Source organism: Ochotona princeps, chromosome 21 (assembly GCF_030435755.1).
Source record: "Ochotona princeps isolate mOchPri1 chromosome 21, mOchPri1.hap1, whole genome shotgun sequence".
Lineage (NCBI taxonomy): Eukaryota > Metazoa > Chordata > Mammalia > Lagomorpha > Ochotonidae > Ochotona > Ochotona princeps.
Window position 1 is genome coordinate 33,178,383 of NC_080852.1, and position 27,578 is coordinate 33,205,960.

The 27,578-nt window shown below is 56.4% G+C and overlaps 1 protein-coding gene across 1 annotated transcript; it reads left to right on the forward strand.

The window, feature by feature from the left end:
* The first annotated feature begins 5,379 nt into the window (after positions 1-5,379).
* On the forward strand, positions 5,380-27,578 carry CFAP100 (cilia and flagella associated protein 100). The gene is made up of 19 exons (XM_058678863.1): positions 5,380-5,414; positions 5,497-5,595; positions 12,442-12,537; positions 12,842-12,959; positions 14,395-14,450; positions 14,625-14,725; positions 16,413-16,602; positions 17,928-17,995; positions 18,101-18,264; positions 18,419-18,499; positions 18,993-19,156; positions 19,396-19,437; positions 19,533-19,644; positions 21,069-21,117; positions 21,344-21,495; positions 24,434-24,569; positions 25,445-25,650; positions 26,597-26,690; positions 27,324-27,578. Exons 2-19 carry the CDS (start codon positions 5,547-5,549, stop codon positions 27,438-27,440), a joined length of 1,995 nt encoding a protein of 664 aa, XP_058534846.1. The 5' UTR covers positions 5,380-5,414; positions 5,497-5,546; the 3' UTR covers positions 27,441-27,578.

Genomic DNA, 27,578 nt, shown 5'->3' on the forward strand with positions numbered 1-27,578 from the left:
AGCTCTCCTCTGTTCTCCCCACCCCATGCCGCCCCTACTGCATCTCTGTGCGGACTTCGGCAGCGATTCCAGGAGGGAACTATCTGGATCATTGCAGCACCTGTCAGAGTGGTGCCCAGGAGCAGCAGGCAGGACTCCCACCACCCAGGAGGAGAAGCCGGACGTCAGCCCAAGCAGCCAAGGTCATGAAGGCACCATCTGTGTGGTTTGTCTGTTGCAAGTGCGCAGCACAGAGTCTTTTCAACTTGTTTAACACAAACCTGCGTCACTGGCAACCTTTCACCGCCACTGGGACAACAGGTTCTGCTTTGGTGAGTCCCCTTTGCGCAGAAGGGTGTGAGCCAGGGCGGGGACCCAGCTGATGTGGGAGCGACCTCGTGTGGTGGGTGTGGGCAGCACAACCGGTCCCACTTCCTCCTGTCTCCCATTCCTGGTCGCTTTTGGGGTATACACAGTCTGACCCTAACATTCCCACGACTCCCATGTGTCATCTACCTGTAGCACTCCCACCACCTCACACAGTGCCCTCCACTCTGTTCTCCATGCACTGCAAAACGCCTCACCTGATAAAAAGTTATTGAACACCTCTTGCATGCCAGGCCCTGAGCAAAGGAACAAGGGGTCACAGGACAGGGTTCCTGGCCGCAGGGACCCATAGGGCAGCAGAGGAGAGCCAGCTGCATGGAAGAGCACCACTGCTTTAGGTACAAAGAGGACACAGCCTCCCGGATACATGGACTGAGCAACTTATACCACATGTACAGGGGCCAGGGCACAAGCTGCCAGGGCTCCTAAGCCACTGCACAGGACTTGAGTGTTCCCTGGGGCATCGGTGCCACTAACAAGTTCCTTCTACTTGTTTGATTATGGAAGTGACACAGTCCTGCAATAATCTCTGTGAAAACCAAAGTTCCACAGGGGGAACAAACAGCCCCCAGCATCCCCACCTCTCGGAGAGGGCAACTGGAGCAGGTACACACAGACTTTGTCCATGCAGGGCTAGATGCAGGGGTGGGCAGCCCCAGGGCTCACAGACACCCCAGGGTAGGGAGCTGTGCGTGCAATAGTCGCCACTGGGGACCGGTCCGATATCCACTCAAATCTCCTCCCTGGCATACCAGCTGGTCTCCAGGCACCCATCCTTGTCCCAGGCCACAGCTCCAGCACTGGATCCCCTTCATCCCAGAATCCCCAGTCTCTGTTCAGGCCAGTAGCTTGTTTGGGGCAGGCAGGACACTGTGGGGTATGTTGTGGGCGGATGCAGGCGGGGAGTGGGTGACAGGGTGAAAGAGATGTGACCAGGAGGGTTCCAGTCAGTCCATCTTGTTAGGTAAGTCACTTCTGCTGGTGTTTTTTGCTTCTTGAAGAGCTAACCGCAGACAGGCAGGACTGTAAGACCCCCATCTGACCCTGGTCTAGTCTCTGTTCCTCCTCCTGGCCCAGAGCATGACCCAGGCCAATGCCATGAACCTTCTCGTACGTGTGCTGCCTCCCCACTCCTGGCTGGTCCACTCCTCATCCATAGCAGCCTCTGGTCTGGCTGTGACATCCTGGTCCCCTACCAGGCTACAGGGAAAGAATGGACAGGAAGACAGAATCATGGCCAAGACATCACTGGGGCTGTCCATGCGCCCATCTCCCCTCCCCTAACACCTCCAGAAACTTCCCTCTTGCTAAGGTGCACCTGCTCAGTGGCCAATCCAGTTAGCACTTCTGACTCCTTCCCTGGCCACCCAGGAGCGTGTGCATTGGGCTCAGCTTGCTGCTGATTTTCCATGTTATGCATTGAGAGATTCAGTAATAAGCCCCAAACGTCACCACTTACAGTATATGGGTCATATCCACAGCCTCGTGTGCTTACCACCATCATCTCACTTCAAATACTTTCTTTACCCAAAGCAAACATCCAAATCTGTTTGCTAATGGCACACAGGTGTGGAGCCACAGCCAAGACTTACAAGTGCCAGAGCCAGGCGGCAGGTGAGTGCGTTCTGGCAGTTTTTCTCTGCAGAGTGTGTGCTAAGCACACTTCTTCTGAAACAGTCACCAACTCAGCAGATGCACGCAGGCCATCCAAGCCCAGGGAAGTGCCCAGGAGCTGCCTACGGTCCATTGGTCCACCCGGCCTCCCAAGTGCAGACTGAGTCAAGCTCCATCCTGACGTCCTCGGCCACCACTGACGCCACCAGTAACTGGCTTGGGAACAACACAGCACCCTGCCCACAAAGCCAAGGATTGCATTAGACCACGAATCTGACCACTTGAGGGGCCAGGCCATTCACACAATTGCTCGCAGGATGAATAAAAGCAGGCCAGGCTGCAGCATCACAAGCACCAGTGGGAACAGCTGCCCAGACGGGGGGATGCTCACACACGCGACAGACACACAGCATCTGCCCATGGGCCATCACTGCTCAGCACAGTGGGGACAGTGCCAGGAGCACACAGTGGTAGCACTGCCTGTACAATGCCCTGGACCCCAAGTCCTGAAGCCATGCATTAGTTCCTTTTCCATAGCCACCACCTCTGAGCACGTGCAAGATTCTGGGCAATGAAGTCCCAGGAAGGCGTCCCAGAAGTGTGCCTGATCGCACTCCACACCCCTTGGAGGAATCAACGCCTGTGCTGACTGCCTACTACCCAGACCTGCCCATGGCTGGGAGCTGTGCCCTCCCTGAGTTCTCAAGCAGCTCAACTTGCACAACCCCAAGTGGCAGGTCTCCCAACAACCGACAAGTACAGGAGGAGCTGGGGAGGAAGCTGCCTGTGGGATTACAGAACACATCTGTAGCCCCAGACTCCAAAACTCCCTCCAACCTCCGACCACCACTTCCAAGGCTCTGGGAAGAGGCACAGGCTGGGCCTCTGTAGGGCCACCTGAGCCCAAATTCCAGCTCAAGGATCTACCCTTAAGGGTTGTGTGGCCTGGGGCAAATGGCTTTGTGTCTCTGATTCCAGCTTTCTCACAGAAATAACACTACAGCTCACTTTTGTGTGGGGCCAGGCTTGCACGCAGGTGAACCTCGTCAAGCAGATGCATCCCACACATCATGGTAGGGCCTAGACAGTCACAAGCATCCACTGTAGAACTCCCTCCCAGGTTGTTCTTGTGTTATTCCCTGAACACACCTGCAGCTGGCTGTGGCCATGTGGGGAGTGAAGATCCCCTTCAGACTTCCATGTTTCCACAGCTCATGTGCCACTGGTTTGCTGAACTGCCAGTCCCCTGGAGCCAGCAGTGTGTCTACATAAGATGGGACCCCCCCCCCCCCCCACCGCTCGCCTTTCCACCCCAGCTGGAGTACTGGCTGGTTCCCTGTGGAAGGACAGTGGTAATCACGAACCCATCACTCAGGTGGCCGTAGAGGCTGGCCGCCTAGACAGCAGGCCAAAGGCTCCTGGGGCGACCCATGTGGGAACTTAAGTAAGTTGCCAAAAACAGGGAACTGGCTCTGTCCTAAGGGTCCCTGGTGCCCTAGATTCCTGAAAGCCACGCCAGAGCTCCTGGTGTTTGTGGAACAGCATCTCAGCGGCATTCATGTCCACAAAGCTCCCCCCCACCGGCTGCAGAGGCCAGCTACAGCTTCCACAAAGACCCCCCACCACCAGGCTGCAGAGCCCCAGAGGCCAGCTGCAGCTTACAGGGCTTGCAGGGAGCCAGGCTGCTCAGTCATTTAGGGCTTCCAACCACAGTGTGAGGAGCCTGTATCCAGGGGTCACAGGGCCTCACCTGTCTGCTCCGGGCTTCTCATTCTAGTGGTGGCCAAAATTATACTCCCTTGCAGGCACGTACACAACACGCATGCACGTACACACTTTTGCACACACTCACATGAGTATATACACACAGGAATGAGGAAACCCTTCCTTCCCAATGTGCTCACTGCCAATGTGGATACTGTCCTACAAGTCCTGGTTCAAGGAGCCCCTTTACACCCCGACTCCTGACTCCATGAAGCCTGTCCCCCACCCCCTCACTGCCATGGAGCTATATGGTTACCTGAAGACGGTTCCACAGGTCCCCAAAACCCTATCTGCCATGGCCCAGCGCACTTCTGGTCATTGTGGTGAGAAGGGGTCTCTTGCTGAGCCTTTGTCCCACCCTCCCCTCCACCACTTCCCCCCACCCCCGCAGTTCCCATTGTGTCTCTGAGGGGAGGGACAACTTGGATCCGCGGGAATTTTGTTATAATAACTAAACTGCTTGTTGGCTTCCACTCAGTTAGTCTCTGATTCTGCAGCAGGAGCCGAAAACTTGGTTTTCCTAGTTAACTCCCTGGCAAGTCTGAGGCTGCTAGGCCTGGCTCCACACTTGGAAACCCGTCTCGTTGGAAAGCGCTCTGCGGCCCGACCTTGCTGCCAGCTTGGAGTGCTGCGAGACAGCCAGCCAAGCAACAAACTCGGTTTGTGCGCGAGGTCGTCCTCCCCACCCTTGTCCCAGCTCTTGTGACTTCACTACCAGCCCGGAATGGTTGCCTGGGCAACGACGCCAACTCAGAACTCCGTGTTCCAAGGCAGAGAACTGCGGCGGCCAGGAGGCTTCGGAGTCCCGGAGTCCCGGAGTCCCGGAGTCCCTCCGGTGGGTGTCGCGGACCGGACCGGAGGGCGCGCGAGGGTGGGGGCAAAACGTGGGGCGCGCGGGTGGGGGGCCTGGGCGGAGCCTTGGAGCGTCCCTGGCAGGGTGGGTTTATGCCTCTACCCCTGCTTTGCTGCTGCTGTGATTGCTATGTCACTTGTACCCCTGCACGCCCCGTCCTTCTGTCCCAGCACCCAGAGGTTGGGGGTAGTGGGGCGCCTTGCCCCTATGACAGGGTCGCGCGGTGGAGCTGAGTGTCCGGACGTGGGTGCCAATCACCTGCGAATGGCTCGGCCGGGCCCAGAACCCCTCCCCCTCCCCCATCTACTACAGGGCGTTATAGTGTAGTGGGAATGACACAAATATTATATTAGATTCAAGGAAACCCGAGTGAGATTCCAGGTCCCAGCCCTTGGCTTGCCCACTAGCCAGATATCTGCAGATGTGAGAGTCCTCTGTATTCTGCCTAGCTGAGGCGTGCTAAGGTCGCAGACCCCCGCGCTGGTGGAGCTTCTGGCTCCAGAGGGAAACTGACAATAAACTTATGAATGTACAGGAACTGATGATCGAAGTGGTCATTGCAAAGGCTGGTCGGGGCGGGGAGAGGAAACTACTGGGGTGGGGCACCCTGGAAAAGGGACATGGGGGAGGGGAGCCCCCAGCTGCAATAGGTGTGCAAGAAACTTTGGACCTTAAGGCTGCCCAGGATTCTGGATTGCTCAAAGAACAGAAAGGTTAGACAGGGGGAATCAGAGCTGGCAGGAGGTGGGGTGGGTGGTGGGAGGGGAGGGTAAGTCTGCCACTCAACCAGCCCTCACCAAATGCTTGCTATTGCCAGGTACCCCCGGGTTCTGGGCAGGATGGGCGGGAGTTGGGGGTCCTGGGGACCACAGGGCTCAGGCGCCCTTCCCTCTCCCCAGGTGAGCAGCTCCTTCAGCCAAGGTCAAGCTCTGCATTGGCTTCAGCCAGGATGTCTGCGAAGTTGTCCATGGCGGCCTCTAAGAGCAAGACCAGCAACAGTGAGTACCTGGCAGGCAGGGGACTCTCAGAGGTTATCGGGGAGGAAGGTGATTTTCCATCAGACCAGGATGCTGGCATCACAGGCCCTTGATATGACAGTGAATGTTGTGGCTGTCAGCCCCCCAGGGCAGTGGGTGTGGGGACTTCCTCTTCCCTGGAACTCTCTGATGTGTGTGTGAACACTTACCCTTACCCCATGTCTGCTTTGGGCCCACGTGGGATTCCGGGGGTAGATGTAGTGTAGGAATTGGGGGTACATGTCACACCTGGACCAGGCAGGGGAAGGAGCACAGTATAGGGAGCCTCTCCCAGCTGTCCTCCCGCTGTGCCTGAGGGGCTGGGTGCCACTAGCCCCTGGGGTGACACATCCCTTCCCCAGGCTGAACCACATGTCTGTGACTGGTTGCCCATGCTGGTGGTCCTGACACAGGAAAAAATTCTACAGGTCCAAACCCAAAGGCCCACACCCCCGAACAGCCTCCCTCGCCCCTGGCCCTAGACACAGTGTCCCCTGCATGAAGAGGGTATCACCCATCTCTGCCTGCATGCTTCTGCACACAAACAGGTAGATTCAGCTTTGACTCACACAAACGGCCACCTTGGGTAGCTGGCTCTTGGCCTTCACTCCATAGGCTGTGAGGATGTGTCCTTATAGGTCCCTTGGGAATTCCCTTAGGATTTGTTTCTTTGTTTTTCTGCTGCTGAGCAGAACAGGAATCTTACAGTGTGGCTACAGCCTGACTTTGTTAGTCCACTGATAAGCCCGTAGCTTGCTTCTGAGTGTGCACGACCGTAACACCATGCTGGTAACACCTGTCACACCATGTCTGCCCCCTTTTCTCCAGGGGAAACTATAAGATGAAGAAAGACTGAAATAGGGTCATATACAAAAAAAAAAAAAAAAAAAAAAAGTTGAGTTTTGAAATGCTGGCTGGTAACAGCTTGACTTTCAGTACACACACACACATAAACCAAAACAAGGAACTTGCTGTCAGAGGCCATGGGAGGCTTTACAAATGATACTGACTCCTCTGTGGCCCTGGGGTAGCGGGCAGGTGGCAGGCGGGGGACTGGATGAATTCAAGATCGGTGCATTTGTGAGCACACCAGGCAGGTAGGCAGGGCCTGGGATTGGCAGGCCTTGCCAGGCAGGAGAAGGGGGCAAAGAACAGGGCAGAGCCTTGACTTCTTACACAGGGCTAGGAGCTGGGGGCAGGGGTAGGGGTCACAGGACCAGCATCCTCCTTCCCCTGCTCTGGTCCCCATCCCTGCGGCACCAGTCCCAGGACAGAGCCTGTGCAGGGGACAAGGCCTGCTTGCTGCTGGACCCTCCATCTCTGTGGCTCCTGATATCTGGCCCAGCATGTGGTTTGAGCCTCACAGTGGAGTGGGAACTGTAGGTCATTGGGTGACCAAGCATCTTTGCAAGGGGCCAGGTTGCAGGATCAGGACTGCAGGAGGAGGATGAGGCCAAGAGAATCTCCGAGAGGCCAAGAGGGCTGACACCTGCTGCCTTTCAGGTCTGTGTTCCCAGTGCTGGGAGAATCTGGGAAGGAGGGAACCACAAAGGCTCTAGAGGAGGACCGTTCCAGGCTGAGAGGAAGCAGGGCTAGCATGCCATGTCTTTCTTCTTTGTGCCTCTCACGCCAGCAGAATGCCTGTCTAGAGCCTGGACCAAAATCAGCCTCAGTAAAAATCCACTGGCCAGAAATCTTCCCTTGTAAGACTAGGAACAAGGTCCCAACTGTAGACAACACCGTAGGTTGCCTTGTGCCTAGGCAAGTGTTAAACAGCTGGGAGAAAGGTAGCCAATAGCTGGTGGGCATCCTGGGCCTGGTTAATGCCAAATTTGTGTTGCCTATACCAGTGTGCCACCACAGTCGCCTATTCCTTTTATTCCATTTCATTTAATCTCAAGATATGTCAGGGGATTTGGAGCAGTGGGCCCCCAGCCTGGTTTGGGCTGGCCCATGCCAGTGCCATTTGGAGCCACGGACCCCTAGCTCAGCTCGTGTACCATCTGGCACAGGGTACCCCATGTCCTCCCAGGTGCAGGGACTGTAGATTGACCAGGGAAAGGGGCAAGGAGATGTGTGGAAGGGAGGACTGGTGAGAGAGTATGTTACAGGTAAGGAATGACTTCTGAGGGACTTCCATCGACAAGGCCACTGTACTTGCTGATCATGGGATGCATGGTCAGAACTGTGCCTCCTCGGTGGCTCAGATGGAGCAGTGGACGGCATACCCAGACGCACATGGAGAATATGGCAGTCCACTGGGCCTGCAGAGGACACCCAGTACCATAGCAGAGGATGGAGGGCAGAACAAAATGGTCAACTACCCCAGTCAGGTGTGGCCGGCAAATATATCAGTGCTTAGAGACTGTAAGGTGGACTACGTCAGCCAATGGACCTTGCAAGAATATCCTCATCCTTGGATCAGCAAAAACGACATTACAGGACTATTGAAATCACTTGAGCAGAACTGTCGGGGCATGTTCCACATCAGGGACCCTGGGAACACACTGGGTGGCCATTCCCCATCCCTGGGTACTGAGGTGGTTGAGAGGGTGGGTCCGGCTTCTCCCCTTCTCTCCCTGCTTTCCCCAATACAGGAAGTAAAGTAAGTTTGGAAACAATGGTCTCACCCACTTTCCCCTAACCCTTGACCCTTCCCACCCAAACCAACTGTGTAAAACATCATCAAAAATAAAATTAAATAGTATTTTTTTAAAAAGACTAGGAACAAGGCAATGTTGCTCCACATTGTATTAAATGCGTGAGCCAAAGCAACCAGGCAAGGGAAACAAATACACTGAAAAGGAGGAAGTGGAGCTGTCTGTTCACTGATGACATGGTCCCGTGTTTAGACAAGCCTGAAGAATCTCCCAGAGAGCCACTATAGATCCAGGGAATTAATCTGATGGAGATGCAAGCGACAAGACCAACACACAGACATGAGCAGTGACCACAGCAATGGACAACCCGAGTGACCCTTGGCTGAAGCATCTGAGAGAATGTCAGAATAAGCCTGATGTCAGCCAACAGGTCGAGCAGCAGCGTCCAGGAACCCGGCCCTGCACTGAAACAGCCAAGGGCAGAAGCGGTCAGGTCGGCTCTTTGGAACCCCTGAGAGTGGCCAACCTTGCAGCTCCCGGGGGAGTAGCTGGATGGAGTGGCGATGGGGGGAAGTTGCAGCCAACTGTCAGTGTTGGCTGGGTGGGTTCCCAGCTTGCAGCCTGGCAGCAGGCAGCCGAAGAGGGGGTGGCCAAGCACTCCAGGAGCAGTGGGACTTACGGACTTTGTCCTCCAGAACCCAGGGTGCGTAGTATGTGCGCACATGCACGTGCCTGTTGACCGTGCACTTGGTGGTGCTGGGGTCTGCGCAGGGGCTTGATTCCCTCCCACTGGCTGATGTGATCACCTTGGCCGTATCAAGTACACTCTCCCTGACCCCTCCACGCTCTTGGAGAGCCAGATGAATATTTCAGCTTAGAAATCTCTGACAGGGGGTTACTAAGATCCAGGGTCTATTTTTATAACTGAAAGGAATCACAGGAAAAAAATAAAACAAATAAACAAAAAACCAAACAACTCAAACGTGAGCAAAGCAAGTAAAGAGACGTTTTTCCAAAGACAAACAAGTGACCACAAAGCACGTTTGAAAATGCTCAACTTCCTGAGTCACTGGGGAAACACAAGCACAACCATGGCGAGACACTGCCTCCCATCTGTCGGGATAGCTGCCAGCACACATGTAGGAAGGGGTGGTTGTGACTGGGGTGAGGGGCGGTTTAAGATGCCCCTTGGGATGCCCAGGTCCAATATTGGAGTGCCTGGGTTCAAGTTCCTGGCTCCACCTCATTTCCAACTCCCCCCGAGGCACATCCTGGGAAGCAGTGGTGACAGCTCAGGAGGTTGGCTCCCTGCCACCCCCACAGCGGACCTGGACTGAGTTCTGGACTCCCAGCTTTGGCCTGGCCCAGCCCTGCTTGTTGGCTCACTCACTCACTTTCTCTCCCTTTCAAGTGAATAAACTGTAGCATAAAAGCATTTACAAAGAACAAGCCTAAAGTCACAGGTGTTGGCGAGGAAACACTGCAATGTGTTCACAGTATTGTCGGTGGAAAACAGCTTGGCAGTGCTCCCTACATTACCTGTCCTCCCACCCCCCAAAAAACCCACTCAGACTGAAGATGGATTCAGCAAACCTAGTCCTGGACCCTTACTTAACCCCAAGAGGCTGAGGGCTGGATTAGGTTGGGGCAGGGAAGGGGATGAGGGAGGGGAGGGCTTGGTCTGTGTGCAGAAGCCAGATACCCTCAGGGAACATCTGGTGTGCGAGGTCTGTGCTGTGCACACGCAGCCTTACTGCATGCTCTGGGAAGGCGGCAGATCCAGTCACAGTGGGCATGCACCAGCGTCCATCGGGCTGCTATCTCCTGAAGCCAGTGCCTTTCCCAGCAGTGCCACCATAGCTCCCTATACACGCAGCCTTACTGCATGCTCTGGGAAGGCGGCAGATCCAGTCACAGTGGGCATGCACCAGCGCCCATCGGGCTGCTATCTCCTGAAGCCAGTGCCTTTCCCAGCAGAGCCGCCATAGCTCCCTATACACGCAGCCTTACTGCATGCTCTGGGAAGGCGGCAGATCCAGTCACAGTGGGCATGCACCAGCGTCCATCGGGCTGCTATCTCCTGAAGCCAGTGCCTTTCCCAGCAGAGCCACCATAGCTCCCTATACACGCAGCCTTACTGCATGCTCTGGGAAGGCGGCAGATCCAGTCACAGTGGGCATGCACCAGCGTCCATCGGGCTGCTATCTCCTGAAGCCAGTGCCTTTCCCAGCAGAGCCGCCATAGCTCCCTATACACGCAGCCTTACTGCATGCTCTGGGAAGGCGGCAGATCCAGTCACAGTGGGCATGCACCAGCGTCCATCGGGCTGCTATCTCCTGAAGCCAGTGCCTTTCCCAGCAGAGCCACCATAGCTCCCTATACACGCGTGTGCATGTGCACACATGCATACACACACACATTCATTTGCCCCACACATGCAGGACCTGGGGGGAAGGCGGACCTTGGATCAGGACCACATCAGACTGCATGGGACAGCATTCTGGGGAAGCAGGTCCTAGGGCTGAAGCCTGACACGACTTGCAGGGTGCAGGCGGGACCTGCAGGCTAGCGCAGATGGCATCCACCCACTAGCGGTGGGGCTAGGGTTAGCCTCTCTGCTCAGCTCACTGTCATGCCTTCCTGCCATGTGTGCTCAGCTGGGCTCTGAAACAGCCTCATGGCCGGGCCAAGCAGAAGGGTCAGTTAGGAAATGCAGCCTTTTTTCTCTCGCTCTGGAAGTGGGCAGAAAGTAGACTGGGGGCCACCCAACACTGTGGCCCATCTCTGCTGCGGCTCAGTCTATTGACTTGGGGCTTGCCAGGCCCCAAGCCCAAGTAGAGTAGAACCAACCTCCTTTCCTTTCTTGTGAAAACCAGTCCCCTGGGCCTTGAGCTTGAATGGGGAGTACCACTCGGTGGGCTGTGTCACCTGAGTCCCTGGACCTTCCCAAGCCTGGCCTCTTCTGGGAAATGACAGCGGTGACTGTCGTCTCATGGGGATGGAGCTGAGTCCTCACCATGTGTACATCTGGGAGCACTTCTTGGAGCGGAAAGCCCAGCGTGTGAGTGAGGGCATGTGGGCCAGGGTTTGTAGACAAGCACAGAGGGGTTCGCAGGGCAGTGGGGAGTCATTAAAGTCTGACACCAGGAGTGGCTGTGCCTAGGGAAAGCCAGGAGGGAGGAGGGGAAGAGGTGAACATAGGTGAGGCTGGAGGGAGAAGGTCGCCAAGGCCAGTGGCCTGAGGGATTTCTGGGGCTGCAGGGCAATCCTGGGCTGCAGCCTTGCTTTGGGGCATCCTAGAAATGCAGCACAAAGTGGCAAACCAGTGACGGCCACCTGGCGATGGCCACTTGCTCTCGGGCAGTACATCCCCCTGATTGCCCTGGCATGGGAGGCCACCTCTGAGTGTTCACCACCCCCAGCCGCTTCTCCCCTGAGCCACCCCGCAGCTGCAGTGTGGCTGTTTCCCCATAGACCCAGCACAATCCCAGCCCCCAGTAAGAAGCCCTGTCCCAGCGATGACAGTTCATGGAATTCTGAGTCCTCTCCAGACTCACTTCTACGGGGGTGTCTGGCACCTGTCGTGCAGGTGCCTGCACCTGTTAACAACTGGAGGTCAGGCTGGTGCTGCGGCGCAGGTGTTAGGATGCTGCTTGGGATGCCCGGGACCAAGTACGGTCTCCATGTAGGAACCAGCACCCTGCTAATGAATGCATCCTGGCAGGCAAGCAGGCTGACGTGACCTGAGGACTTGAGTCTTTGCCTGTCCATATGGGAGACCCAGAGAGTATTTCAGGCTCTCAGCTTCAGCCTGGCCCCAGCTCCACTGTAGGGAGTGAAGCACGGATGATGAGTCTTTCTAAATCTCTCTCATCCTCACTCCTCTGCCCTTCAAATCAACTTTAAAAAAACCAGTGACAGTGGCCCACAGTGTGCCTGGGGACCTCGTTTACATGGCTGGTCCTGTGCTCTTTGTCCCGAGGGGGCTGCATCCCAAAATTATGGGTGGCAGTTCTCTGTCCACACCATGACACCCATTCTGCACAGGCTGCCACATGTGGTGCTGGGGTCTGCACCACATGTCTGCCAGCTCCACTGGGGCAGGCTCTTGCCTCGGTGGCCCCTCGTCACTGCCCTCAACCCTCTGCCCACATTACCTCCATGAAGTTTCCAGGGACCATGCTTGTCACAAGAACATCTCTTTCTGTTTGTGTTTTCCCCTGTCTAGGAAGTAGACGCCAAGAAGGCAGACCTACCGTCTCTCTCGTAGCAGCATCGCCTGAGCCCGAGAAGGTGCCAGCGGGTACAGTCAGGTGGACGCTGAGTGAGTACCTGTCAGAGCCTGAGCCGGAGACCCCAGAGCCCCTTCAGCACTCCACACTGAAGCTGTGCTGATGTCCCCAGGCTGGATGCCTGGAGGAGGCCTAAATAGTCACATAACATCCTCACTAACCCAGATCCAGGGGGGACCAGCATGGGACCCAGGAGGCAGGCTCAGCTCTTTCTAAGCATAACGAAAAAGCCCTGGACACGGGGGAGGGGTGCTTGGAGCCCCCAGAGTTGGACAGCTCCCCTATTCCCTATGCAAATGGGTGACAGCTGTGACTGTCGCACTTGTGTCTCCCCAGACAGCGGCCCAGGTTCCAGGAGCAACAGTCCCCCTCCAGCTGTGGCAGCACACCTGGGGAAAAAGGCGCAGAGACAAAGAAAGGGTAACCTTGGAGCTGGGAGCTTCAAGTCCAAGGTGGTAGGAAGCGAATGCCCCATTGCCCTCTGTCCCCGGACACCCCCAGACCCAGTCTGTAGGCCCCCCGCGCAGAACAAAAGGCTCCTGTCCCATGAGGAATTGGGTCCAGATACCTGCAGTTCCAGGAGGGTGGCAAGGTGGCCCTTGCTTGTTCCCTGGCCAAGGGTGGGCAAGGTGGCAGGCCACCCTGGGGCACCCAAGTTGCCAGACAGTATTTCCAGGAACTCTGGAGTGTCCAGTGTTCTAGCTCCACCAGAAAGAACCCAGAACTTCCTGTCCTTAAGAACTGATACATTTAAGAAGCAGTTAGAGAGATGATGGTATATGCCCTAAACGGCACTTATGGCTGGGGCTGGACGAGGCGAAAGCCAGGAGCCAGGAGCTTCTTCCAGATCCCCAAGTCAGTGGCAGGAGCTCAAGCACTTGGGCCACCAGGTGCTTCAGCAGGAGCTGGGAAGGAAGTGGAGCAGTCACATACTACTGCTGTGCCATCAGAAGGGGAAAGAGGCAAAGCAGTTAGCCAAGGTCTTGAGCCTCCTGTGGTGCTGCCCTGTGCCCAGGCTTACAGGCTAGGCTCCCATGCCTCACCCTGGCCTCTTCCTCTTTTACTGAATCATGAAAACTTAAACAACACCCAGCAGTACAAGCTTATACCTCTAGGAACCGTCCCCACACTGGGCAGCTGACAAGACATGGTCCCCTCTTGGGACACCTGTCCTTTATTCTCCTTTGTCAACATGTGTCAGAGCATGGCCACCATGTATCCCAAGGCGGTCTGCCTCCCCCATTCCTGCCTGCAGGAAGGATGCTCCCTGTACACCCACAGCATGATCTCATCGCACCCCTCTGCCATCACACCTGTCCTGCAAGCCAGGAAAGTGACTGCTTCTGCTGTGCCCTCTCCCATGGCAGGGTCCTGTGACCCCTTCCTTGTGTGGAGGATGTGTGCCCAGTCATGCATCTGCACCAAGCCTGTTGGCTCTTGCTGGAGAAGGGCACTCAGGTGCAGCTGGCAATGCCACCAGCTACTTGGGAACACCACACCAACCCGCAGGGCCCTGACAGGCATAAGGACAAAGGGGGCACCCTTCAAGTGGCCTCCTAGAATTTTCTAGAACTTTTCTTGAGGCTCAGCAGGACACCTATCCAGATTACCTGTCCAGGCAACTTCCTGACTGCCTGTTCTGAGGTCACAGTGTGCAGCAAAGTTGTGGGGACCAGGAAGTAGATCTGTGGGAACTGGCTCCCAGGCCCTGATTACCTCCGATTCCTACACCCCCACATTGCCAGGTAAACGGTCCTGTGAGTGCCTCAGCCACCCATCCCACACAGTAAACAAGTTCGAACTCTCTCCTCTGCAAAGTTGAGGTTTCCTAAGACCCTTATGGAGGGCAGGGGATGGGTACTAGAGTCACAGAGGGCTGTGTTCACAAGGTCTCTTTCAGGTACCAGGGACAGAAACCCACCACGAATTAAGTTAAAGATCAGAGGTGAGTCTGCTATTCCAGGAGTGGGCTTCAGGCATGGCTGAATCCAGGAGCATGTGTGCACACACACACACCACTCCTGCTGTCACGGGCCAGGCTGGGGGTGGCACCCAGACCCTGCAGGCTCCAGCCACTACCTCTCCCTCTCAACGAGGCATCTTCCCCCACCCACATCAGATCCCGGAAATGTCCCCAGCTCTCCGGTCAATCCTTTCCGCGTCCCTGAAGACATGGATTTCTTCTTGCTCAGAGAGCAGGAGCGGAAGAGGGCTTTCTTAGTAAGTGCCCAGGACAGGGGCCAACCCCTTAGAGCAACCTCACTGTCCCCAGGACAGGGGCCAGCCCCTTAGAGCAACCTCAGTGTCCCCAGGCAGTGAGCCCCACCTCCCTTCCCGGAGGAACTGCTTTCTTCGGGTCACTCTCATGCCTGGTCGTGGTCAGCAGGCTGTTGCGTCCGCTCCCACTGTCCCTTACATGACACGCCACCCCTTCCTGTCATGTTCCTCGCCTTGTAGGCTTGTCTAAGATCTCTGCCTGCCCAGAGATCTCTCTGGGTACTCTGGGCACACCCTCATTGGACTCTTGCAGGCCAGAAGCATGCATTCATGTCCCCAGGCCATCCCTGCAAGTCCTGCAGCCTGCCATGACACCTGCCAGCCCTTGGCTGTGCCCCAGCATTCTGCATCACCTCCTGCCCCCACCTACTCAGTGTGCCCACAACTTCAGCATGTGCAGCCCTGCCCACACCGATGACAGAGCCACAGCCTCCCTTCCTGGCCCCTCTTCAGCCTGAGAGAGGGCTCCCAGACATTAGCACAGCCAGGCCAGCCAGCCTCCTGTGGGCATGCATGGAAATGCACTCTCTGGTCTAGTACCAGCTCTCCCACACCAGAACAGAGAGATCAGCAGTGTGGTCCTGCCCTGCCTCACAAGATGTTGACAGCGCTACTGAGAGAGGTTACCCCAGGCGGTACGTGCACCCCACAGCCTAGCTATAGGCAGGCACACTCTTGGCTGAGGCCTCCCCATGGGGAAGTGACCGCACACCCAGGCCTATTTGCCCTGACCACCTGGCCTTGGAGACTCAAAATGGAGCTTTCTCTCAGCCTGTTCATGGCCCAACCTCAGGGTCTCCCCGCCTCCTACTGAGCAACACCATCAGCCTGCACTCCCTGCAAGTGGCTGCCCAGTGCCTGCAGCTGGGGACAGTATACAAGGAACAGATCCTGGCCCTTGGCACACAGAGCTGTTCCTACCTGTGGGCTTTGGCCAGGTCGAGTGACCAATGCCTATTGTTCATGTTGAGTTCTTTGTTGAATCGGGCAATGTCAGCCGGAAAGACCGTGACCTCAGAGACTCCGGGGAATAGGCTGGGCTGAGGGAGGATAACAGTGGTACCAGCAGGTGCATATGGAACCTCAGGACCTAGGCAGCAGATGGATGGTGGGAGCTTAGGCCAGAGACCTGCTCTGGGCAAGGAGCCCCATCCTGCCCTCTCCTGCCATTCAGCTGGGGTTCCCCCCAAGGTAGGGCTGGGCCACGATGGGATCCCTTGGAGAAGTAGATACAGGGCAGCCTAATATCAGGCCCACCTCATTGATAGAGCCCCAGATCCAACTGTGTACTTCCTGGGCCTCTGTTTATCATTTCTATTAAATGGGACTTCAGGTCAAAGGCAAGATCATCTTGGCCTGAGTCTGCTCCTGCCGAGCACACATGGGCTGCACCCTGTATTGTGCCTGGCACCCCATCCTTGTGACACTGCCGGAGGCTTCCTGTCCAGATCCCCTAGGTGTCCTCCTGGCACCTCCCATGCTCACCTGGTCCCCATTTGTGTGCATGGGCATGGGAAGGAGAGTGGGGATATTAGGGACACTGGGCCCAGATGCCGTGGTGGCTGGGGGGAGGACGGCAAGGTAGAACGAAGAGCCTGGGCATTGCCCCACTCTGCCTCTGGCCCCCCAGGAGCGAGAGCAGAAGAAGGTGATGCGGGTACACGAGAAGATGACCTACTCCTCCATGATGTCGGCCAAGCACAGCCGCATGCGGCGGGAGCTGCAGCTGGAGGACAAGGCCGAGGAGCAGGAGCTGCATGAGAAGGTGGAAGAGCTGCGTGCCTTGCCCAACATCTCCTGGAAGCTCGCTGTGACCAAAGGTGCTGCCCCTCCCTTAGCCTGGCCAGGCCTAGGAAGAACCTTCCCATTCCACCCCTTCCCCACCCCGAGTGAGCCTGGGACCGCCCCCTCCCATGCCTTTCCTGGTGCATATACCCAGAGGGTGAGAGACATCCTACCCCAACGTTAGGCCATCACAAAGGAGCAGCACATTCAGACTGTGCTGGGGGGGGGGGGGGGGGGAGACAGTTCAGCTCAATGGGTAGAGGAGCACAGTCACAACTATAGCCCTCAGGAGCTTTATGGTCATGGCCAAGCTATCTGCCATCTTGGTATCTGTTTCCTGTCCCAGCTGACGTCAGCACTGACCTTGAGGGTACAGGGGGCGACCTGTGCCCTGGCATTGTCGTAAGGCAGACAAGATCCATGTGTGTGGCAGGGGGGCTGTTGGTATTCTTGTCTCCAGCAATGAGCAGGTGTTTGGAGGTGATTCTCACAAGTCCAACACAAAGGCTCTTAGAAGCAGTGGGTACAGGGGTAATGGGGGAAGGTCTGCAACTCAGCAGTTCCCATACCTGGGGCATGTGAGTCTGCCAGGAGTATGAGCCAGCTGGGGGTTGTGTGTGTCTGGCCTGGTATCAGGGAGGAGGATTGTCTACTTCTACCTCCACCCTCCATTCCATGAGGAGGCTGGGCCCAGCAGGTTTGGGCAACAAATATCCTCCATTTCAACCTTGACTGTCAGTGAGGAGCTGGGTCTCCTTTGGGGGCAGGGATCTCTCTCAGGTTGCCCAAGGCACTGTGGGGGCATCTGGACTGAGACAAGAGAGTTGCTAGCACCAAGCACCTTGGGGGCCCTTCCAGACAAGAATGGACTGGGAGGGACAAGGCTGGAGACCTGTAGGCAGCTTTTGGGCCTGGCCAGACAGAGGGAAAGAGGCCCCTGTTGTCCCTGGGCCACAGCATGACCACTCTCAGCCAAATGTCTTTAACATCCGTGGCTGAGGCCTGTGGGAACACCTGCCTGTATGGACTGCTGCCCACACTGAGCCCAGAGTGAGATCCAGCAGGGACCCATTCAGGTCCTGGCTAGCAGGAATTATGAAGCCAAGCTGGGTGCTACATTCAAGGTGGGAAAATGCAAAGCCACAAGCCCGGGAGAACAGTGGTACAGCAAGAGAGAACCAAATCAGACCGGGGACGGGCTTCCCACCTGGTTTGACTGCAGTCTAAGACAATGACACAGACTGGGTGGAGCCCTCTCTCTCTGGGCTGGTGACGGGATGAGGGCGCCCCCCCACCCGCCCCTCCACTCTGCCCTGCCAGCCCTCTCATGGGCTCCTTGGCCCACTCTCTCTTGCTGCAGAAAAGAAGATGCGATCTGACAGCATCAGGAACTACATCACACAACAGCGTGAGATGTCACTCATCCAGGTAGATGTGGCTGCACCCAGGACAAGAGCTGCTTACAGCAGGACAAGGTGGTGTGACCGCGGGGTCTGGCTAGGCACTTCTACCCCTCTCTGCCTGGCTCCACAGTATGCCCTGGACATGAAGCACCGAGAGATTCAGCGACTAGAGATGGTTGCCAACAAGGAGGAGGCCAGGCTGGCGCAGGCTGAGAAGGCCCTGGAGAAAGACAAGTCCCTCTTTGACGAGTTCCTCAGAGAGAATGACCAGAGTTGCATGCAGGCCATTAATGAGTGAGCCTGAAGCCCTAAGGGTGGCGCCAGCCTGCCAGTGTCCTCTGGGCCTATGGCCACTTGCTGGCTGTGGCTGCACCTTCCCAGTCCTGCCCCCATACCCTCGCCACCCACCCCCAAGGTTGAGTGATTGGCCCTCTGTTCCCACTCCCAGGGCTGAGAAGGAGACCAAAACCAAGATGGAGAAAATCCTTGAGATGCAAGAACTCACCACTCAGATCACCAACATCAAGAGGTGAGGCCACAGGCTTCCCTTTCTCTCCTTCTCCACACGGCGCCTGGGGCTAAAAGGCAGGGGGAGGCTTGCAGCTCTCAAACCTCAAGACTTTGCCTCCTAGGGACTCCAAACCCCAAGGGGCGCAGCTTCCCATTTTACAAGAGGCTTAGGCTGAGATGCCAGACCATACCACTGAGGGAAGGAGGGAGGGGAGAAGGCAGGCTGGGCTGGGAAAGGAGGGGTGGCAGAGTGCCAGGGGTGGCAGAGTGCCAGGAGCTGGCCAGTTCCTTCATCAGACGGCTACTAGGCCCAGAAGAAGCGATGGTTGGCTGTGGGGCCCTGCAGGGGCCATGCTGGCACAGCCTGTTCAGCATGTATACTGCAGTGGAACAGGGGAGCCTGCCCAGGCCAGGCCATGGCAGAGGGCACAGGCCCCCTTGCTTGGGCACCTTGCCCAGGCAGAGCTTGACCTCCCCTTCCCCACCCCCAACCCTTCTGACCCGGGACCCAGCGAAATCTCCAAAGTGGAAGACATGCTGCAACAGTATAAGGGATACAAGGACTTCCTATATAAGCTGTCGCCCAAAGAGTGGCTGGAAGAGCAGGAGAAGAAGCGCTTGGCTCTCAGGAAGGCCAAGGAGGCTGCCGCTGAGCGAGCTAAAGAGAGCAGTGCAGGTACAGCCTTCCCTTTTGTGCCCCAAGGCAGCTGCAACCAGGACCTGGGTCTCTTGGGCTGGCCCCACAGTGGCCCTGTTCTCAGCCCAGGCTTTCCCTGTGTTGGGGGTCAGTGGGGGAGAAGTCTGGGGCTCTCCTCCCGAGCGCCTCCCTCCTCCTAAGGCTGGGAGCAGCAGCAGCAGCACCTGAAGCCCAGCACCCACTGAGGCATCTAGGGGTTCCTCCTTTGCTTCCTACAGGACCAGGCAGCAAAGGCCAGGCAACGTCCCTGTGGACCCGAGGTGAATGGCTGCCCTAGGGTGGTGGTAGGATGGGGAGGGTAACCTGCAGCCTACACTGAGGGGCTCACAGAAACCTCCCCTCTGGTTCCCTCCAGATACCCAGAGCACAAAAAAACCTTCCAAGTTTCTGCAGGTGGCAAGGCTGGGGCAACTCCTGGCCAAAAGTGTCAACCAGATGAGCACGCATGCCGAGCTGGAATCCAACAAGTGAGTGAGCTTGGACTAGGAAGTGGTGCCCCTTCCACCCCCCTTCCAGCCCAACTCTGAGCCCTGGCGCCACCTAGATCCACTGAGGTCAAAAGGCCCATGAAACAATGACCGCTGGAAGGAGTTGGTTACCTACAGTTCCTTAGCAATGGGAGGGTCCTTTCTGTGTGCCACAGTGGGTGTCAGATGGGAAAGCTCAAGGGCCAGCCAGCAGGCAGAGCGAGAGAAGACAGGGGCATGGCGGGTGGCAGCCCTGAGCACAGTTTCTTCAAGTACTGGGGGCCAGGGGTAGATAGGCAAGTAGAGGACTGATTTGTTGGGAGACGGATAGTATAGTGTCAGGGCTCTGAGCATGGGCTGTGACTAGGCACCTGGTACTATCCCCATGGTGATTAAGGTAGGCAGAGGGATTCACAGTGGGGGGAGTCCCCCAGAGAAGGGGCTGGCCCATGAGCCTGGATAATTGCCTTGCCCTGGGGTAGTGTGGTGGTGAGCCTGTGAGACAGGGCCCTCAGGGTCAGCAGGCCCCAAGCACAGCCCTGAAACAGGTCATTGTGGCAGGCAGGACATGCATCTCCTATGGCTTTCATGGCACTTTCCCGGTGGCAGAGGGGGAGAAACTTGTGCTCCATGCCAGTCCTCTCCCACCTGGGTCTCACCTTCTCACCCTGTGAGCATTGTCCTTTGAGGACCAGGCATTCTTCAACTTGCTGAGATGTTGACAGTATGCTTGGCGCCCTGCTTGGAAAAGTCTTGCAGACCTCAGTCCTGGTCGCAGCCTGCTGTGCTTCCTTCTAGGGGCTCGGAGGCTGATGTGCTGGGCTTTGGGCAGTGGTCATGGAGATGGGGAGTGGGGGGCTGCTCAAGGGTCTTTCCTGCCTTCTCTCCTGGCATCCGGAGGCACTGCCCTTTCCTTTGTGGGACCTTCACCTGCTGCGTATCCTCTGTCTTCCCTACTCTGACCCCACTTGTCCCCGAGTTCCATGTCCACAACTACTCAGCCCCACCCTGAATCACCAATGTACCAAATGCGGGCCTCTGAGCAGGATGGCTGAAGATCCACCCTCTCTAGTTTCCAAGCTCACCTTCCCCTGTGTGTCAGCTTGAGCAGTCTGTCCACCACGGGTGATGTCCACGGTGGATTGGCTTCTCCAGGAAGGAGTCCCATGGAGCTCTGCAGGTGACCATGCCTGCTGTCACATGGGAAGGATGCCAGGGAGTGCAGGGGTACTCGCCTGCGCTCCCTTTGCAAGCATAGTCCCTCTGGGGCCTCCATGGGCATCTTGCATGAACAGAGCCTGATATCCCCTTGCTTGGGGTCCAGTGGGATCTCCCAAGTAGAAGACACGCTACAGCAGTATAAGGCGTACTCCACGCCAGGCAAAGACAAGCCCCAGAGCCCTGAAGCCACCCTCTCTTCACAGGCCAACCCCGGGTGTCACCCCACAAGAGGACACTGACAGTGACAGGGAGGTCAGTGGCCTGGCTCTGGCATCGTGCTCTCCTCTATCCCCTCCCAGGTGCCTGGTAGACTTAGTGGCCTCCCCAGGGACACATTGTCGTCCTCCTCCATCCTCCCACTAGGTGTCCTGTCCTCTCTTGCCCCCTGTAGTCCAGGTCCCCTCCCCCATGCTCCCTGTGCCAAGCAGTGTGGCTGTCCCCCACCTGCACCCCACAGCAGCTTGCTCGGTGGGTGCAGGAGCTGCCACTGTACTTCACGGAGCCCCAGCAACTCCTGGATGAGTTCATCCAGCTGGAGGAGCAGAACCTGTCACTGATTCAGAACCGCCAGGAGATGGAGGAGACCCTGGAGGAGCTGAGCCTCAGCCTCAGGAACACACAGCTGCGCATGTGCGTACCCAGCCCCACCCCCAACACACTGCAGCCCAGGGGCCTAGGGGTGAATGTCCCTCTGCAGGCCTGGCCCTGGGGAGGGGGCGTATTCCCCTGGGTGGAACGCCCTCTGGAGCTGGGCTCCTCTTCAAACTCCCTGCAGGAACAAGTTGGAGGTCCCAAGTTCCCTGGGTACCCACATATGTCACTCAGAGGCTCAGGCTCTCAAGACAGATGCCTGTTTAGGAGGGGAGGGAAGCTGTGTATCCCCAGCACTTGCTAGGCCATTGCGCCATTGCGCATCAGCTGTCTCCAGCAGAGAGCTGGGGAAGGTCAGGCCTTTTGGTCCTGTACCTTGCCAGGCTATTGTGAGATGTAGCCTTCCACAGGTAGCTTAGCTGATGGCAGGAGTAAGCATGGTCATGAACAGGGAGATACGGCACAGAACATGGTGGGTCAGGCCAGGCTGGGGGTGGCTGAAACATGCCAGCAGGAGCCAGAAGGAGCTGTGTGGCAGAGGCAAGTGGTCAGCATAGTAAGGTGGTCAGGACCCAGCCCCCACGGTTCTGCCAGAGGGGCAGGAGGTACCTCAGTTCTCACCTGCAGCGTTGGTGACCCTTCCTGCTGGGTGTCAACCCAACCACCTACTACAGTCCCTGTTCCACCATATACACACGTCCAAATGCCAGAGTCCCAGGCAGGGTCAGACTGGGGCCCCAGAGGCGACCTGTCCAGAGCGGGGAATACATCCTTAATTGCCCCCCAAGGACTGGCTAGGCTTCCCTCCTGGGCCTCAGCTCTGCGGGGTAAGCCAAGGCTCTGCTCTCAGAGGGGCATGTGGTGGCAGCATACATGGCAGACAGGCCCACAGCTCTGTGACACTAAATGCAGGTGAGGCAGAAACAAGCCAGGGATATGAGGAAGGGAGATGAAGGGCAGGGTGACAGCAGGAGGAAGCATCCTGTAGTCTGGGTGGGGAGCCAGACATCTGGAGACAAGAAATCCACACAGAGAGGACAGCAAACGCAAAGGCCTGGAGGGGCAGGCTGGCGAGCCTTCAATGTCCCTGAGTGTCTGCCAGGCCCTAGAGATCCAGTGTCTCTGGGAGTGTCCATCCGGAACTACATGAAGCCACTAACTCTCGGCAAGGCTGTGGTCCTGCGAAGCTGGTAAGCATCCCACCCACCCACACACACACAGAGATGAGGCTATCATGATGCTAAAACTGGAACCAAAGACCTTAGAAGAAAGGGCACAGACCAGTGTCCCTCAACAGCACAGATGCAAATACCTTCAACAAATTATTAGCAGATAAAACCCAACAAGGAATGGGAAGAGTTGTACACTACAATCAAGTGGTATTGATGCAATACTGGTCTAGTATACTACAATCAATCAATACAACATTACATCAGGAAGCTAAAGAAGAAAAAAAAATCATGATTCTATCAGAGATCAGATACAAGGCAAGAATGAATGCTTTCATCATTCTTTCTCAAAATTATATTGGGAGTCCTAGCTAATGGAATAAAACAAGCAAAGGAAAATGTATATAGATGAGGATGGAAGAAATGCAGGCTAAGCCACTGTTGGAGCAGTTGGCATCTGTTGGTTTGTATCCTGGCTATTGTGCTTCTAATCCAGCTCCCTAGGAATGCCTGTGGGAAGGCAGCGGAAGTGGCCCAAGTGCTTGGGCCACAGCCACCTATGTGGGAGACCTGGAAGAGTTCTAGAATCCTGGCTTCAGCCTGACCCAGCCTCAGATATTGCCTCCTTTTGGGCTGTGAACCAGTGGCTGACAGCTCTTTTTTTGTCTGGACTTCTCTAACACTCTTCCTCTCAAATCAATCAATACTTTTTAAAAGAGCAACAAAACTGCCTGTTTTCAGATGTCTCCATGTCTATCAGAGAAAGCGGGAAAAAGGCAACCAAAAACTCCTGGAGCACACAGGCAATTATGGCATAATGTAACATACAAAAGACAACTGTTTTTCCACAGACTGTCAGTGAACAACCAGAATTTAAGACTTAATAACACAATAATACCACTTAGGTTAGCACCCCAAAAATCAACCATATGGGTATAAATATAGCAAAAAATAAAACAAGATCTGTTTGAAGAGAAATGACAAAACTGATGAAATCAAATAACTAAGTAAGTGGCAGGTCTGTTGAGCAGCCACAGTGCCAGCTGTGACTACAATTCCTCCATGCCAGGCAGCTTTCCATACCCAGCTGCCAGGGCCCAGGAAGTAAGGTGGGGGGGGGGCGGCTACTCAGCAATACACAAGAGCAGAGGATCAACACAGCCAAGCCCTCAAAGGGGCCACTCAGACGTGACGCTGGCAAGATAAAGCCACACCTGAAGAACACCTGCTATACTTGGTCACTGGTTGTGCTGGTTTGTCCTCTGCGTAACAAGCCCCACAGACTGTGCCAATTGTCTTACTGTGTGCCTCGTACAGATGACGGACGACTGGTCAGCCTTAGGAGGAAATGAAGCTGACCAGTGCTGAGGCAGGCGAGTGGAGCTTCAGCACAGCACACTGAAAGCCAGCTGGTGCTTTGTAGATGGCACAGGGGAGACAGGGCCTTCAGGATCAACTGCTGCAGGGGGAGGAAAGTGCCCCAAAATTAGATCGCAATGACGGCAATGGAACACCCAAGCTATCACAGAGTAGGCTTTCTGTTCTTTCTATTCTATGTGAACTCTGCCTCCATTTGGCTGTCACTTTACACCATCTTTGTGTTCTTTACACCATGTTTGTGTTCTAGATTTTAATGACTGCTTTGCTTTAAAAATAGTTGTAGATTTTAAATCTCACCAGCAATTTGGATGCCCTGGGCCCCTTGGCATTCATGGTCCTTTAGCTGCTGGGGGGCAGTGAGAGGGCAGGGGAGAAGGGTTGGTGTCCATGGCCTGAGGTGTGTCCTGCCGATGCCCCACTCCATCCAGGGACAGGGAGGTCAGCCAGCTGAAGCAGCTGATCAGCACGTTAACCAGGTCCATTACCAAGGAGGAGGAGACGGCTGCCGAGTTGGAACTCAAATCCCGGGTCTTTCACTTCGGGGAGTACATGGGTGACGAGCAGGTAGGCAGGGGAGGTGGCCATGGGCACCTGCTGGAGCGGCTCCAGCAGCCCCTGGGTGCCAGGCCCGAGGCATGTAACATCCCCCCCCCTCCAGGTACTGACAACTCAGTGCTGGCTAAGCAGCCCCACAGCCCTGTTCCTTTGCTTTTTAACTTTCTTAAACACACAAACATCCAGCAAGGTAACCCTGAGAGAGAGAGAGAGAGAGAGCAGGACTGAAAGGCAGCTAAGACCACAACAGCAGGCTCCCATGATGACTGCACACCTCAGGCCTACTTCACTCGCTCTCTCCTTAAAGCATTAAAACCAGAGTCCCCGCTGTGTGCCAGCACTGGGCCAGACACCAGGAGGAGGCCATGAGCAAAGACACTTAGACAGGCCTCACTGGACACTTGCTGTGTGCGCTCCAGGCCATGACTGGGCCCCTCTGACCACTGTGCCTTCCCCCTCCCACCCACCACGGGAAGTGCCTGGTAGAGTCCTTACATGTCAGAACAGAACAGCTTCTATTCATGGCCACCCAGGATATGGTTCTGTGGGGAGCCAGGATCAGTCGAGGCCTCCCTGGAGGAGGGAACTGCACCTCAGCAGGCTCCCCAAGGGTAGCTGGGGGAAGGGCTGAGATAGGGTGAGCCTCAGTTTAGGATGGGACCCAGATCTAGATGCCCACAGTGGTCGGCAGGGGGGATGATAGCATTGAGCTACTCTGGCCCAGGAAAGCTCACACCCCAATTTGTCTCAACCCACAACCCTCCCAAGCACCAGCTCTGTGCTGGGCAGTGCCCTGGGGCTGCCGGCTACTCCCCACCCTGGGAGGCCAGCACGCTGCAGCCTGGGGTAGATGCTGCCCCGCTGGAGGCCGCCCTCCTCTGCAGGACAAGCTGTTGGAGAGTTTGAACCGCAAGGTGCTGGATGTGTACCACCACTGCATCGGCAGCCAGCAGGAATCCAACCTGAGCACAGTGCAAATGCTGGCCATCATCGAGCACCAGCTCAATGAGCTGCTCGAGAACCTGGAGCGGGTGCCCCAGGCCAAGGTCGAGCAGGTGGAGAAGGCCAAGGAGAAGGAACGGCGTCTCAGGCAAGTGCCTGCTACCTCCCCATCCCACTTCGTCCCACTCCAGCTCCCAGGTGGGGCCACATACCCAGGGGAGACACAGTCCTGGGGCTCCACTTGTGAGGTGGAAGCCAGCATCTGGGATAGGAGTGTCACTCTCAAAAGAGGGAGGGGACAAGTTTGGTGACAGATAGTAGGCTACAGCCAGCACAACTTGAACCCTGAAAACCAGGGGCAATGGAGAGGGCAAGGTGGGATTGACTGAACCGTCTTTTCTGGCTGGGGAGGTGGGAAGGGTAGGAAGATCAATGTTGGTGGGACGGGGTAGCAGGTACGTGCTGAGTGAAGTGGCAGGGCAGGTGGGTGCCAGCTTGCTGGCACAATGCTGAATGAGAGCCGACAGACAGATGAGAGGTCCAGTGAGGACCCAGTGGGGTTGTGGGCTGTGGGTTCACTTACTGGTCTGCACAGGGCCCCTGGGGCACAGCCACCCATCCCTCCTGCAAGCATAGGGCTCCTCCTCTGGGTCCTCGTCACTTTGCTCTGATAGGACTCTGGGCAGAGGTTTTCCTGCAGTAAATATAGAGTCACAGAGAGAGAGCTACTGCCCCAGCCAGCTGCTGGGCCACCAGGGGTGCCCACACCTTCGTAGGCACATGGGTTAGCCATGTGGACCAGGAATGAGGGAAATGAGTATGTGGGTTGGAGGGGTTTAACTCAGGGCAATCTCAGCTCATGCCATACCACCTAGCCTCCAGCCCACCACATGGGGGCCCATGATTTGGCTAGTAGTCAAGCGCCCAGCAGTGGGTCAGTGGGCCAACCCCTGTCCTGGCCCAGCTGGGAGTTTTCCCATGAGAGGTGGTTGTGGCCTGCCTGGGAGGACCACCCAGAATGATGGTAGTGGTGACTGGCAGCAGCAGTGCTGCATAGGGCCCTCTGCCATCTCATGCCATCTTGTCACACACAGACTGCGAGAAGAGAAGGTCATGATGCAGAAACAGCTACAGGAGGAGCGCCTGCAGCGGGCCCAGGCCCGGGCCCAGGCCGAGATCAAGAAGAAAGTGCGTGGGTGTTGGCTGCGGCCCAGTAGTCTTGTCCCCTGAGAGCTGTCTTTGCAGCTGGTGCCACTAGGGCTCTGATGGGCGGTGGGCTCCTTTGCAGCAAGGACAGGATGCGACAGGGTCTCCCGTAGCCAGGCCTACTGCCTCCTGAGGTGGCCCTCCCTACCTCCAGGCCCTGCCTACTCCAGGATGCCCATTATGTCTCCCTACAGAATCCTCACTCCTGGCTGCAAACTAGCCCAGCTGAGCCCTTCCATCCAGCTATGGGCAGGCATAGAGCTGCCCCTGATGGTTCAGCCCTCCAGGGTCCCCTATCCTAACCTACACTTCAACCAGATCCACATGCCACACTCATCACCTGTTACTGGGATTCTCCCCATGGCTGAGGTCCTCAGCTTTCTGCTGAGCCATCGCCACTTCCACTTGTCACTTGGGGAAGGCCAATGACTGTATCCACGCCTGTATCCACTCTGTGGAGACACACTTCTTAGGGGCAGTGCCACACAGGCCAGGCTTGGTTCACGCTTGACAGACTCCCTCCTTGGCCTCAGCCCTCACCTGAGCAGGGCCACATGGTGCCGCTGGCTCAGGAGAGACACCTGGCCCAGCCCACCGAGCCCGTTTCCCTTGCAGAAAGGCCGAAAGCTGTTGTCCCGCTCCCACCCACCAGTTGCCAAAGTCAAGGGCTCCAAGAAGCACAGGCTGACAGATGAAGAACAGGATGAAGAGCTGCTCTTTTTCTTCACATAACCAGCCCGGGGCTATGACTGCTTTGGCTGAGGGCCCAGAAAAGTCATCAGCAGTGCAAGCAGAGACCGGACTACGTCTCTGCTGGCCTGTCATTCCCCCAGCTTCCCTCTGTACCCTGCCCTGCCCATCCGGGAATAC

What these genes read in the sequence shown, in the direction of transcription:
- CFAP100 (XM_058678863.1), top strand. Translation starts at nt 5,547, where the DNA reads ATGTCTGCGAAGTTGTCCATGGCGGCCTCTAAGAGCAAGACCAGCAAC. An exon ending in CAGATCACCAACATCAAGAG is followed by an intron (nt 18,500 to 18,992) that starts GTGAGGCCACAG and finishes CCCGGGACCCAG; the next exon opens with CGAAATCTCCAAAGTGGAAG. An exon ending in AGGCCGAGATCAAGAAGAAA is followed by an intron (nt 26,691 to 27,323) that starts GTGCGTGGGTGT and finishes TTTCCCTTGCAG; the next exon opens with AAAGGCCGAAAGCTGTTGTC.